The sequence below is a fragment of the Drosophila nasuta genome, chromosome 2L (genome assembly GCF_023558535.2).
Source record: "Drosophila nasuta strain 15112-1781.00 chromosome 2L, ASM2355853v1, whole genome shotgun sequence".
Taxonomy (NCBI): Eukaryota; Metazoa; Arthropoda; class Insecta; order Diptera; family Drosophilidae; genus Drosophila; species Drosophila nasuta.
Window position 1 is genome coordinate 21,914,935 of NC_083455.1, and position 11,523 is coordinate 21,926,457.

Below are 11,523 nucleotides of genomic sequence, written 5' to 3' on the forward strand. Positions count from 1 at the left end.
TAATATGCCCCTTTTTTTTATTCTTTTTTTACATTTTTAGTTGTCGTAAATTTATAAATGGTTTATCATTGTATTTCTAAATATTTTCTATATTCAATTTTGAAAACAAATGTAATTTATTAGTAATTAAATGACATTATTTTAAAACGGAATAATCTTGCACTTAGAAATGTTTCCTATATTTAAAGAATTTTATATTTAATGCTGTACCCATTTCAACCGTAGAATTAAATAAGAATATAACCATTACCATTTGATGGCTTATAGACGTCTTTTCTTTTGTGGCTTAGTGAAATTGGGCTCAAAGCTAATCACAATTTATGCAAATCCAAGCGAACGTTTGCTTTGCTTTTTGTTGGCCTTTTGTTGATTTTGCGTCTAATGTGAAAATATGGCGCATATGGAAAAAAACTGAATTTCAAATGTGCGAATTGTGGCGAAACCCCACGCAAACACACCCACAAACACACAGACACACACACACAGAGAGACACACACACACACACACATTGGGTTGATTTGCATATGATGACAAAGTGCTTGCAGACAGCCGCAAACAATGAAAAATGTTTTCAGCCGGCGGCTTTTGCGGAACGGATGCTAATAATTTAATTTGCCAAAATGCAAAATGGGAAAACGAAAACTGAAAGCAAAAAAAACACTTTTCGCTGCACAGCAAATGTGACACGTGACTGCGATTTATGTGTTAAAACAGGCGTCAAGAAATTAATTGTGATATATATTATGAATATATATTTATTGCAAACAAAATGCGAGCTACATCATAATGATCAACTCCAATTTTAACTATCCTCCTTCTCCTCGTCCTCCTTCTTCTCTGCCTAGCAGAAATGCAGGGCATTGAACTGCTCACGATTGTTGTTCACCATATTGTTGTATTTGTAGGCCGTGGCATTGGCGCTGTAGCTGCTGCTGTTGCTGCCACTTGAGGAGCTGTTCACGGTTAAACGGTTGTTGCGCAGGAAGCTATCGGCCGGACTGGCAGACATGGCGTACTTGCCACCGGCTACCACATCCATGCTGCGCATGGGACTCAGATGCTTGGCTGGGATGGCCTTGCTGGGGGTACGATTCTGATGGACCATTTTGAGGGATTGAGATTTTCTTTTCAACAGTTACAGCGGATAACTAGAGCTTGAACAAAGTCAGGGCACGTTGGTTAAAAGTGTGAGCACGGAGAATTCCAGACGATTGCCGCAGTTGCTGGTGCGTGAACCCTTTTTGGAGGATAGATGTTTAGAGAGACTGCAAGGGGAAACAGAGAAGGAGAAATGAAGTTAGTAAATTTGCAAATGTTACAAGTTAAAGTTCAAACTAACCTTATATTATTTAAAAGCTTCGCTTTGGTATCTGGTGTCTTCATTGACACATTTGTTTTTTCACGTTATGGAAAAAAGTTGAGGAGCCTTGTTGGTTATGGTTTTGGTTTTAGCCACGTATCGTGCCGATTTGGTTGTGTGTTCAAGGCGGCTGCTGCTAATCGCTTTTATACCCCAACCGCTGATCTAGTTGGGGAATCGGCAATCGGCAAACAACATCATCATCATGCGGCCGGAGCGTGATAAGCTGACGAGGAAACCAGTCTTCGACATGTGTGTGTATGCAAATCACTGATGATATTGTTATGAAAACAGTCCCAAAAAAAAATAAGAAACATTTGTAGCAGACTGTTTATCGCTATGCGTCAATGCTGGCCGAAAACAACAAGAGGCACGAGAAACATCTCTCCACAAAACCAGATCGACGTCATCGCAATCGAGAAATGGCAAATGCGAATCAATGAAAACATATCGAAGCATATCGAACGGGAGTTCCCTAATCACATAGAATGTTTACGAAAATCAAAACAAACAACTAGCGATTTATAGTTGAATTGAATTAAGGACATGATTAAGCAATGGAATATCAAGTGAATCATTTGACCAAATTGTTAAAAGATTGTTACTAAGAATTTCAATTAAAATTCATTTGAATTAATGTATAAATTTATCTTATTGAAAATTATTAGCTAGAATTCCAAATTCTAAATAATTTGAATATTTTTTTCTTCCTAAGAACTTTAATTCAAAATTAATCTGAGAAATTCCCGATCTTTGGAACTTTAAGTTCAATTATTTTTGGAAACATTTTCAGCTTGACAACATTGCAGCTTAAAGTGTTGCCACTTAATAATTTCATGTTGCCACACCTCAGCTTTATATAAGAAAATTTAGTATGGACTTTATTTGCTGGAACACTCATAAGGAACCTGTCCAGTCTGGAATATTTCTTTTTTTGGGATCGCACGCTTCTTAATAAATAATCCATATGTCTGGTTGCATTTGCATATTGCACATCATGATGTTTTTGGTATTTACCTGTTTGTCAGACATCGATAACGAGATATTGTTGTTAAGGCCAGACAACAAAACCGCAAATCAAATGCAAGTATTGACATTTAAGATGCGAGGACCTAGACGTTCAATGCCCTCATTTGAACCAATTTGTAAAACTACGTCAATGCTGAGATCATAAAATTAAATTGTTTTTATGCAAGCTAACTGTTTACTGTATTTTGTAAATTATTCTCATGTTGTTTGTCATTAACTGCATAATTAAAAATTAATTTGTTTGTAAAGCAATTCTACTTTATGTGACTACGTAATATAAAAAGTGCGGTCCTTCATCTTATCGATTTCGATATCGAGAAAAACAAAATTGGGTAATAAAAAATTAATAAATTACTAAATATAATTTGTTGGGATAATACTTATTTTGATTTTTAATGATAAGTTTATTTATACATATGTATAAATACTATGAGAAATTAAAATTGGTTTTTTTTTCAAATAGCATGAAACACTTATTTCTTAATAAATTAAATTAATAAATATTAATATTATTAAAAAGTTATAGCACTGTAGCATTGAAGTTTTAATCATTTTGAGGTTAGGTTGGATTATGATGAACTCATTCTTAAAGGTAAGAACACTATTTCTGCGTAATTTATGGTTTTAATGGTTGCTATATGACAAGCATAGATAAGATTCAAGTACAACTATATACATATGTGTATATATATGGCCGACAACAACAGATTAAAATACTAAAAACAGTCAACAGGCTTTCGAGCTGATGGCTCTTAAATAAACATTGGCTGATGCAATGCAGCGTTCATTTTTCATCATCATCATCATCGGCATCAGCATCAGGCTTTAAGGCAGGCTCCGATATTCGATGAATATGCGACTCTATACGTGAGGTATTCATACATATTCATAGCACTCACACGTGAGTTGCAACAATGTAACTAGAATAGAAGATGTTACATATTAGGGTAGTCTATAGTACCCCTAGATAGATGTACTCCATATAGAGCCGGCCGGCCGGTAGAGTCGATAGGGCAAAAAGCTTGAGCCAAACTCGAACTCGAACTACGTGAGTGACAGCAGGCGGTATGTTGGCTAAGGGGGTATATAGTATATATAGTATACATATAGCAGTGGAGAGATATGCATATTATCTTGATCATTATAGTATATCGGTTTGTTATTGTAAATGTGATAAACCAGTTGGTTGGCAACTCTAATTTGCATTGCTGTCGCTCGAACGGGTTTTTGTCTGCGTCTGCTACGCTGTCTGGGGTCTTGAGTTTTTTTTTCTGTGTTTTCTGTGGTATGGACTTCGGGGTCTCGGCATTGGGAGGGGGGATCCAATACCGGGGCCGGGGCTTTCTTCGTTTGCTCATGCGACACGTTGTCAGCAGCTGGCTCGGAGTAGTGTTCGCAGTTTGCTTTTAGAATTGTGACGAGACATTTTTGCAGTAGGTTTTTTTGTTTTTGCATTCGAATGCGCGGTATTTAAAGCAGTTGCAGGCATCGTTAGAGGTTCAGTAGAAAGTTGAGTACTGAGGCGAGCGCAACCTGCAATCGGCGGTGCACGTGTTCGGGGATTCCTTTAAATAAATTCCAATTACTTCCTTTTTTTCTTTGTCAAATGTGCAACTTGCAAAAGTTTTGTGTCAATGCCAAAAATTAGCAAACTCAAATTACTTAAGCAATTCAGGTAAGTCAAGGGTCAAATCAATGAAAGACATGTGAAATGTACTTACTATGGACTTCGTTGTTTGCAGATTGAGCAGTCTGTCATCCAGCAAAGGATCACGCACGGGCAACTCGGCCAACAATAAGGAACTTAAAGTGCTAACGCTGCTTCAAACTGTACCGTGAACTTTGAACTCTGCCCACTCAGCATTCCAGTAAACTGCGCAGTTCAATCTCAATTGGAAAAACACGGAATTTCAAAATTCAATCAGCAATTTTACAGCAAATTGGTTTGAGTCAACTTAATACCCAACGGAAAAACAAAAGATAAATCCATCGAAAATGGTCTATACGGAACGCACCGACAAGTGTCTGACGTCCAGTAAGGATAATGCTGCTTCCAGCAAATCCCAATCGAATTCCACGTCGTCGTCGCCTTCGAAGACGCACTCAAGCAACAGCTCGGGTGCGTGGAGCAGTCAGGCTTCCAGTTCCGAGAAATGGAAATACAATAACATGGTCAAGGATAATCGCGATCATTTCAATTCCATGCACTTCTCCTAATCTATTTTGGGAGTAGGGGGTATGGGAATGGGATCCTTGGGCACCTGGTGCCCGCAACGTGATTGAGACTTAAGTTCTGTTGTTATTTTGGGTTCTATGGGTTAACTTTATATTAGATGTAAACTTACTTATTTACAACTGCTAGATCATCTAAAATTCTAAATTTAATCAACAAAATTAAAAAAAGATGCGCAACAAACACGTTTTTATGAAAATTAGGTAACATTAATGAGGTTAGGGAGGCAATTAATATTGCGAGATGGTAATATATTGTTACAGATAAGTTAGAAAGTTAAAAAGGTAAGTTTAATAACTTTACAGGTTAACATTTAATTTATAAACAATGTCAGTTTATATAGTTAAACTTTCTAAAATGTATTAGTGAGGTTATGTTGGGTTTTTAAATCAAAATGAGGTTAAGTTGAATTTTGGATACATCTAAAATTGCAGTTAAATGGTTGTGAAGTAGAAAAGTATTCCTTAATGTAAAATGTTGTACTATTTAGCAAAGTTGTTCAGATTATATTAATATATTGCTAGTCAAGGTGTCAGCTTTTATTTTAGAAGTGTATGCTGGATTAAATATGATTAGCTGTGACTTATAAATTATATTCTAGACAAAAACTAATTGCACTAAGTCTACCCTAACACCTTGCAATTATTTATTCATATTCCCTTGCCGCCTTCAATCCATCATAACTCCAATGCAACGACCTTGCTACTTGACTTCTATTGATGTCTATGGCACATTTGCATGAACTGTGGCTATTACCATGATTAGCTTATGCTTTTGCACGTCCATCCCTTGTCACTTCCTTCCCATTCCCATTCCCATTCAGTTTCAGATTCCCATTCCCGGATAGACGGAACTTTGGGTAAAGTGCACTTAATACACATTAGCTACGCTTATTTGACAGACCCGGTCATAGGACTGCAATATTGATGATGTCTGCCCGTCTTTTCAAATAGCTCTCTCCCCCTGAGCCAACTCAATTTCAATCGCAATCCAGATTCAATGCTACACTTCTCAGACTCATCATCACCCTCAGCGCTTGCGCTTGCGCTGACTGTGTGTGGCACGTGTGGCAAAGTCCGGGGTCGAGTTGGAGATGGGAGCAAGTGTATCTCTGTCGGCTCAGGCATTACCACAGAACGACGTCCGCTGTCCGTCCGGGCTTTTGCGGTAGCTCCGTTACGGCAGCATTGCTCGACATCATTTGAAAGTGCGAATTTTTATAATTTTTCAATTGTATTGTTTGCCAATGGGCAGATAGATGCGAGTGGGAGCGAAGGGAGTGAGCTGCGGTCGTCCTTTTGACACACGACTGCACAAGGGACACAAGGAACACAAGGGGCACGTGGCACGTTTGGCTATTAGAGACGATTTCCTTGACGGCGCTAATAGAATTTTTCTCTACAGTATTCATTTTGTATTTTCTTTTTTTTTCAACTGTATTTATATATATGTTATTTTTTTGGGTCTTCCGGATAGCTGACACTTTTGGGGGCGACACACTTGACGTCTAATTGAAGCGCTTTATTTTTGGCTGATTTCTCTCTATTAAGTGTGTGTGTGTTTGCTGCACTGTAATTGCTTTGTTTTGAAGCGCCGGGCGGTCGCTTCTTAATCCTGGCCAGGCGATGTCCTGATGTCGGTTTCGTCGACATCTTCGTCACTTTGCAATTAAAAGCACACAGCAGGTGGCACAGCAGCAGCAAAACCTTTGAACTTTTGATGCTATAAAATGTGAATGTGTCACTTGCAAGGATTCCACAAACGGGCCACTGACTGAACGGTCCTGACTTTTGATGGCACTGCCGGAAAAGCAATTATCACGTCATTATCATGGAAATCCCGCAACATTTATAAATATAAAAGTAAAGAGATTTTTTTTGTGAAAAGAGGCCTTTGGTCGGGTGAAACAAGTTCCTGGAACTGCATCAGGCATTTCATTATCTGCCTTACGGATTTTTCGCTTCCGTTTGACAGACAACCCTTGTGAGGCGCCAGTCTCAATGCCAATGACAATGCCAATGTTGCGATAACATCTTCCGTCGCAACATGTCACATGCCACATGCCACATGCCACGCGGTGGAAAATTATGAATAATTTCCGTAACTTCTGCCAGGCAAAAATCGCAGCTTGCAATGAAAAAGTGACACGGCCAAGCCCATCTCCGCCTCCGCCTCCGCCTCCGCCTCAGCCCGTGTCTCCTTCTTCTGTTCTCTACTTTTAGAGTCGTAGTCAAACCTTGCTTGCCGCGTGCCTGAAGTGTGGGGCGTGCCGTCAGATACAACTTCCGACATCCGACAGATGTTTCGCTCTCCGCTGCTGCTACTGCGGGAATGCAAAAGCAGCAGACTTCCCTTACCTTTCCCTTTCCCTGCCTTTTCCCGTCCCTTTCAGGTTCAGGTTCAGGTTCTGTCTACCTTTCTGCTTGGGAGTTACGCCTGGTTGCAAAACAATTGATGGCAAATTTCTCGTCTCGGATGTCTCCGCCAGCAGCTTGTAAATTGTGATTGCGATTGCAGAGTGCGAATGTTTGAATGTTTGAATGTGAATCTGAATCTGAATGTACTTAAACATCACATACGGGCGTTGACAGTTGCCAGAAAGGTGTTTGGCGGGTTGTTCTTCCCGTTGTTGTTGTTGTTGTTGCTGTGCGTGTCGCATGGCAATTTGATGGCAAGGTGTGACGCCAGTTGCCACACATATCAAACAGACATAATCCAAATTTCATTTACCTTAAATTATTGTCTGCAATGTGCAAACACGCTTAGCTATAATATTTCATGTCAATTTCATACAACAATTCAATGTGGCAAAGTGATCAATACGCTAAAGGTGCAAATTTGAATGGTTCAATCAGTCAAAGAGTTGAGCATAAACAGATGTTTGAATAAGCGAGTAACTAGGTAGCTAATGATAACGTAGAGAAAAGAAAGCAAATCTATTTTTTTAATAACAGTCTACTAGGTGGATTTTAAAGCGTGTTTTAGAATGTTGAGCTTGATTGTACAAAAGCGAAGCTTAGTTTGACACTATGAGAAGCGAATAGAAGAGGCCTTTACTATAGTTCGATTAATATACGATTACTTAATAAGTTATTGTTAAATTTAATAGCAAATTGTAATATACAAAATAAGAGGTTTTTATTATAGTGCGATTAAAATAATATATGATCACTATATATTAAATTCAAAAGCAAAAAGTAGTAAAATGAAAATCGGACTTAATAGGAAAATCAGAGCTTTGAAAATAAATAGAATACACTATGTAAAATTCTAAATTGTAAACAGATAGCAATACATTGAGAAATTAACTACTTAATATATTTTTTATACCCGCTACCCATAGGGTAGAAGGGTATTATAACTTTGTGCCGGCAGGAAATGTATGTAACAGGTAGAAGGAGGCATCTCCGACCCTATAAAGTATATATATTCTTGATCAGCGTCAACAACCGAGACGATATAGCCATGTCCGTCTGTCCGTCTGTCCGTCTGTGTGTCTGTCCGTCCGTCCGTATGAAACAATGGATCTCACAGACTATAAGAGATAGAGCTATAATTTTTATTCGACAGCATTTGTTATGTTTGCACGCATATCAAGTTTGTTTCAAATTTTTTCCACGCCCGAATCAAAAAAAAATCGAATAACAAGCGTAATTTTAAAGCTAGAGTGGCGAATTTTGGTGTATACAATAATTACTATAGTAGTTATGATTCCTGAAAATTTTGTTCCGATCAGATAAAAAATTGTGGAAGTTATTAAAGAAATACTTTTGTATGGGCAAAAACGCCTACTTACTAGGGCTCTTAGTTGCTTTGGCCGACAATCTGGTCCATTGTGCCGTCTATGGTATATTTTTAATAGTGTACTATATCGATATACCAAACATACCATTTGACATATTTTTAGTATTTTTGGTATATTTTGAAAATAATACCGCAATATTTTGTCTTTATTAAAAATGGGTAGCGGGTATCTCACATTCGAGCACACTCGACTGTAACTTTCTTACTTGTTTTAGAATACACTTTTGCTTTAGATCTCCATAAAAATGTAAAATGTATCTCTTAGTAGTGAGTTTTATAAGTAGTGAGTTTTATTATATTGACATTTAATAGATACAGCTATATCTATTAAATCCTTGCACAACAATCAATTTTAATTGCTTCTGGAAGAGATTTCTTTACTTCTGAATATGACAATTATGCAGATCTCTAATCCACATTGACGAACGCATATCAAGTGACATATCATATCACATAATAATATCGATGTGGCCTCATGACATATTCTGATATTGTGGATTAAACTTATGCAAATGCAATATATAATTTACAAAATATATACCAAACATGCGGCCAAACAAAGGGCAGCAATTACATGAAAATCTCAATTCTATTGAGAATTGAGACAAGAGAATAGAGAACTGAGCACTGAGCAAGTCGAATCGACAATTGTGTCGCGGCTGCCAATAAAAATGGGAAATCAACCACCGTAAAATATGAAAACAATTTTCGAACCGCCATTTCGAATCTGATGCTGATCGACAGCTGTCATGAATGACAATTGGATTGCAATACTGTTGTTGTGCCGAGGTCCTGGGTCAAAGTCCGCCCTGCATCCAGGGGCTAGCTACTGTGAATGTCACGATTCATCTCGTAAAATATGCAATAAAAATATGAGACCGCAGCATTTGTACAACATTTGTGTTGTATTTATAGATGCTGTAAACTGAGGCGAGGTCATCAAAATCAAAATCAACATCAAAATAAAAACAACAACAACATCGACATCGACCACATCGACAACATCGACGAAGTTGATATGGAAATTGAAACAATGGCAATGGCTCTACTCTCGCCTGGAGTGCTTCAATGCAAGCGTGGAGGACTCTCGAGTAAAACGCAGAAACGTGGTTGCGTTTTTGTGGGCAGCCCTTCAATCGAAGAGTGGGCATATCCATGGTTAGGCAAGGTTAAGCAAGTGTGCTACCCTCATTGCAATGGGGCATATTAAATAGTATATTAATTCGAATATTTTTGTAGAAGGTGGACAACAAAATGTGATTGGCTAATGTGTTATGAATAAAATGTATAATAATTTATCAAATAATTAGTACTTAGTTCTGAATACAGTCTGCATTATTTACAATATTGTATTTTCATTTATAATTCTCATTAATACTCATAGCATATTATTGTAAAATAAAAAATTACTTTATTTAAATCAAACAGCTTTGAATAATAAGAATTCAAAATAAAAATTTGTATTGATGCCAGAAAACTGAATAATAAGTTTACATTAATTTTATATAAAAGAGTTCTCATTTATTTTTATAATATTATTCCAATAATAGACATATTTTCATAAACTAGCAAGTCAATTAGTTGCTTATTTTGCTTTATATTTGTTGCAATATTTCGTTTTTCTTTGTTTACAGTAGAGCATTCGTACACATTGTAAATTCAAATTTATTTTCACTTTGCGGCATTTTGAAATTCTGTACTTATGTTTTCATAAAATGTAAAACCTTTAAATGCAATTATGGCACATACAAAACGCCAATGATATGCTTAGATTGTCTTTTGTTGTGCCTTAAATACACACACGCTTTCCCTCTCTCTTTCTCTCTCACACTCCCTTTCTCTCTCATTCTCTCCCTATAAAGACAGAGCGCGAAAAAGCTGCACGAAGCTTCCATTTGTTGCACATACGCAGCTCCCGGGTGGTTCAGACTTTACATAGAGGGCCGTACTTCATATATACTTGTATGTCCTTAGATTTGATATGTGCATGGTTGTGTGTGTGTGTGTGTGTGTGTGTGTGTGTGTGTTGGGCATATGGAGGATATACGTTTCACAATCGCATCATTTTGAGCAATTAAGTGTGTGTATTATCCCTGTAACACCGCCACTGTCAAAGGGCCTTGAAAACACATCAAAACAGACGCTGTGCCGACTCTCTGTTGCTGCCCCTTCTCGGCCTCTTGCCACAATGCGTTGCGCAGAGGTCCTGCCACCGGAAGTACATTGAATATGAGTACGAGTGTGCGTGTGTGTGTGTATGCTTTTATGTGCAAATTGTGCATTTATGTCGACAATGCCCGCGATGATGATGACGATGACGATGACGACTCAACTTGACGCGTTGTGAGGTTACTCTCTACCTCAACCTCGAACAGAGATTCTACTTCTGATGCTGCTTCAGCTTCAACTTCAGCTTCCATCTCCGGCAGCCCAATAACAATGCATTGCCTCCTCTTTTCGTGTTTTGTGGTTGCAGCAGGCGCTGTGATTCAATCTGAATAAACGGCTGATGTAAAGTGAGAGTGATCAGATTGCCAGCTGTAGCTTAGCTACTCTGGTATATTCTTTTTGTTATGTTAGAATAGGAATTATTATTTGAATTAATTTCTTTATATTTATTTATTTTCATTTACGCTAACCCATCCAATTCAAATTGTTTAGAGATCTCTATGTTACATTTGTTTAATTTTTCATTTATAAATTTATTCAAATAAATTAAGGAGCAACTTCTTGATTTACTCCAAAGAATTTAAATTCTTTCCACAAAGTTATATATTATTTTCATATACTCTGGTATATTCTTTATTGTAATAGAATAGAAATTATTATTTAAATTAATTTCTTTATATTTATTTATTTTCATTTACGCTCCAATTCAAATTGTTTATACAAATTAATTCAAATAAATTATGGACCATAGAAGATATCTTCTTGATTTACTCCAATGAATTTAAATTCTATCCACGAAGTTATATATTATTTTCATATACTCTGGTATATTCTTTTTGTTATGTTAGAATAGGAATTATTATTTGAATTAATTTCTTTATATTTTCATTTACGCTAACCCATCCAATTCAAATTGTTTAGAGATCT

General features: G+C 37.1%; 4 protein-coding genes across 4 annotated transcripts; 2 read left to right on the forward strand and 2 right to left on the reverse strand.

Moving 5' to 3' along the window:
• Positions 1-738: 738 nt before the first annotated feature.
• Positions 739-1,106, reverse strand: LOC132792402 (uncharacterized). Its single transcript, XM_060801767.1, has one exon. It carries the CDS (start codon positions 1,104-1,106, stop codon positions 843-845), a length of 264 nt encoding a protein of 87 aa, XP_060657750.1. The 3' UTR covers positions 739-842.
• Positions 1,107-1,166: 60 nt separating this feature from the next.
• Positions 1,167-1,948, reverse strand: LOC132792411 (uncharacterized). Its single transcript, XM_060801779.1, has 2 exons — positions 1,341-1,948; positions 1,167-1,266 (listed from the first exon to the last, which is right to left on the reverse strand). Exons 1-2 carry the CDS (start codon positions 1,382-1,384, stop codon positions 1,167-1,169), a joined length of 144 nt encoding a protein of 47 aa, XP_060657762.1. The 5' UTR covers positions 1,385-1,948.
• A 1,936-nt stretch (positions 1,949-3,884) lies between these two features.
• On the forward strand, positions 3,885-4,254 carry LOC132798450 (uncharacterized). Its single transcript, XM_060810309.1, has 2 exons — positions 3,885-4,065; positions 4,133-4,254. Exons 1-2 carry the CDS (start codon positions 4,025-4,027, stop codon positions 4,227-4,229), a joined length of 138 nt encoding a protein of 45 aa, XP_060666292.1. The 5' UTR covers positions 3,885-4,024; the 3' UTR covers positions 4,230-4,254.
• Positions 4,255-4,376: 122 nt separating this feature from the next.
• LOC132798449 (uncharacterized) lies at positions 4,377-4,806 on the forward strand. The gene has a single exon (XM_060810308.1). The coding sequence runs from the start codon at positions 4,386-4,388 to the stop codon at positions 4,605-4,607; it is 222 nt and encodes a 73-aa protein (XP_060666291.1). The 5' UTR covers positions 4,377-4,385; the 3' UTR covers positions 4,608-4,806.
• Positions 4,807-11,523: the final 6,717 nt, after the last annotated feature.

Bases quoted from the DNA above. Each gene is read 5' to 3' on its own strand.
- LOC132792402 (XM_060801767.1), bottom strand. From the start codon at position 1,106: ATGGTCCATCAGAATCGTACCCCCAGCAAGGCCATCCCAGCCAAGCAT.
- LOC132792411 (XM_060801779.1), bottom strand. From the start codon at position 1,384: ATGAAGACACCAGATACCAAAGCGAAGCTTTTAAATAATATAAG. The intron at 1,267-1,340 runs GTTAGTTTGAAC...TTCCCCTTGCAG, and splicing joins AAGCTTTTAAATAATATAAG to TCTCTCTAAACATCTATCCT.
- LOC132798450 (XM_060810309.1), top strand. From the start codon at position 4,025: ATGCCAAAAATTAGCAAACTCAAATTACTTAAGCAATTCAG. The intron at 4,066-4,132 runs GTAAGTCAAGGG...CGTTGTTTGCAG, and splicing joins AAATTACTTAAGCAATTCAG to ATTGAGCAGTCTGTCATCCA.
- LOC132798449 (XM_060810308.1), top strand. From the start codon at position 4,386: ATGGTCTATACGGAACGCACCGACAAGTGTCTGACGTCCAGTAAGGAT.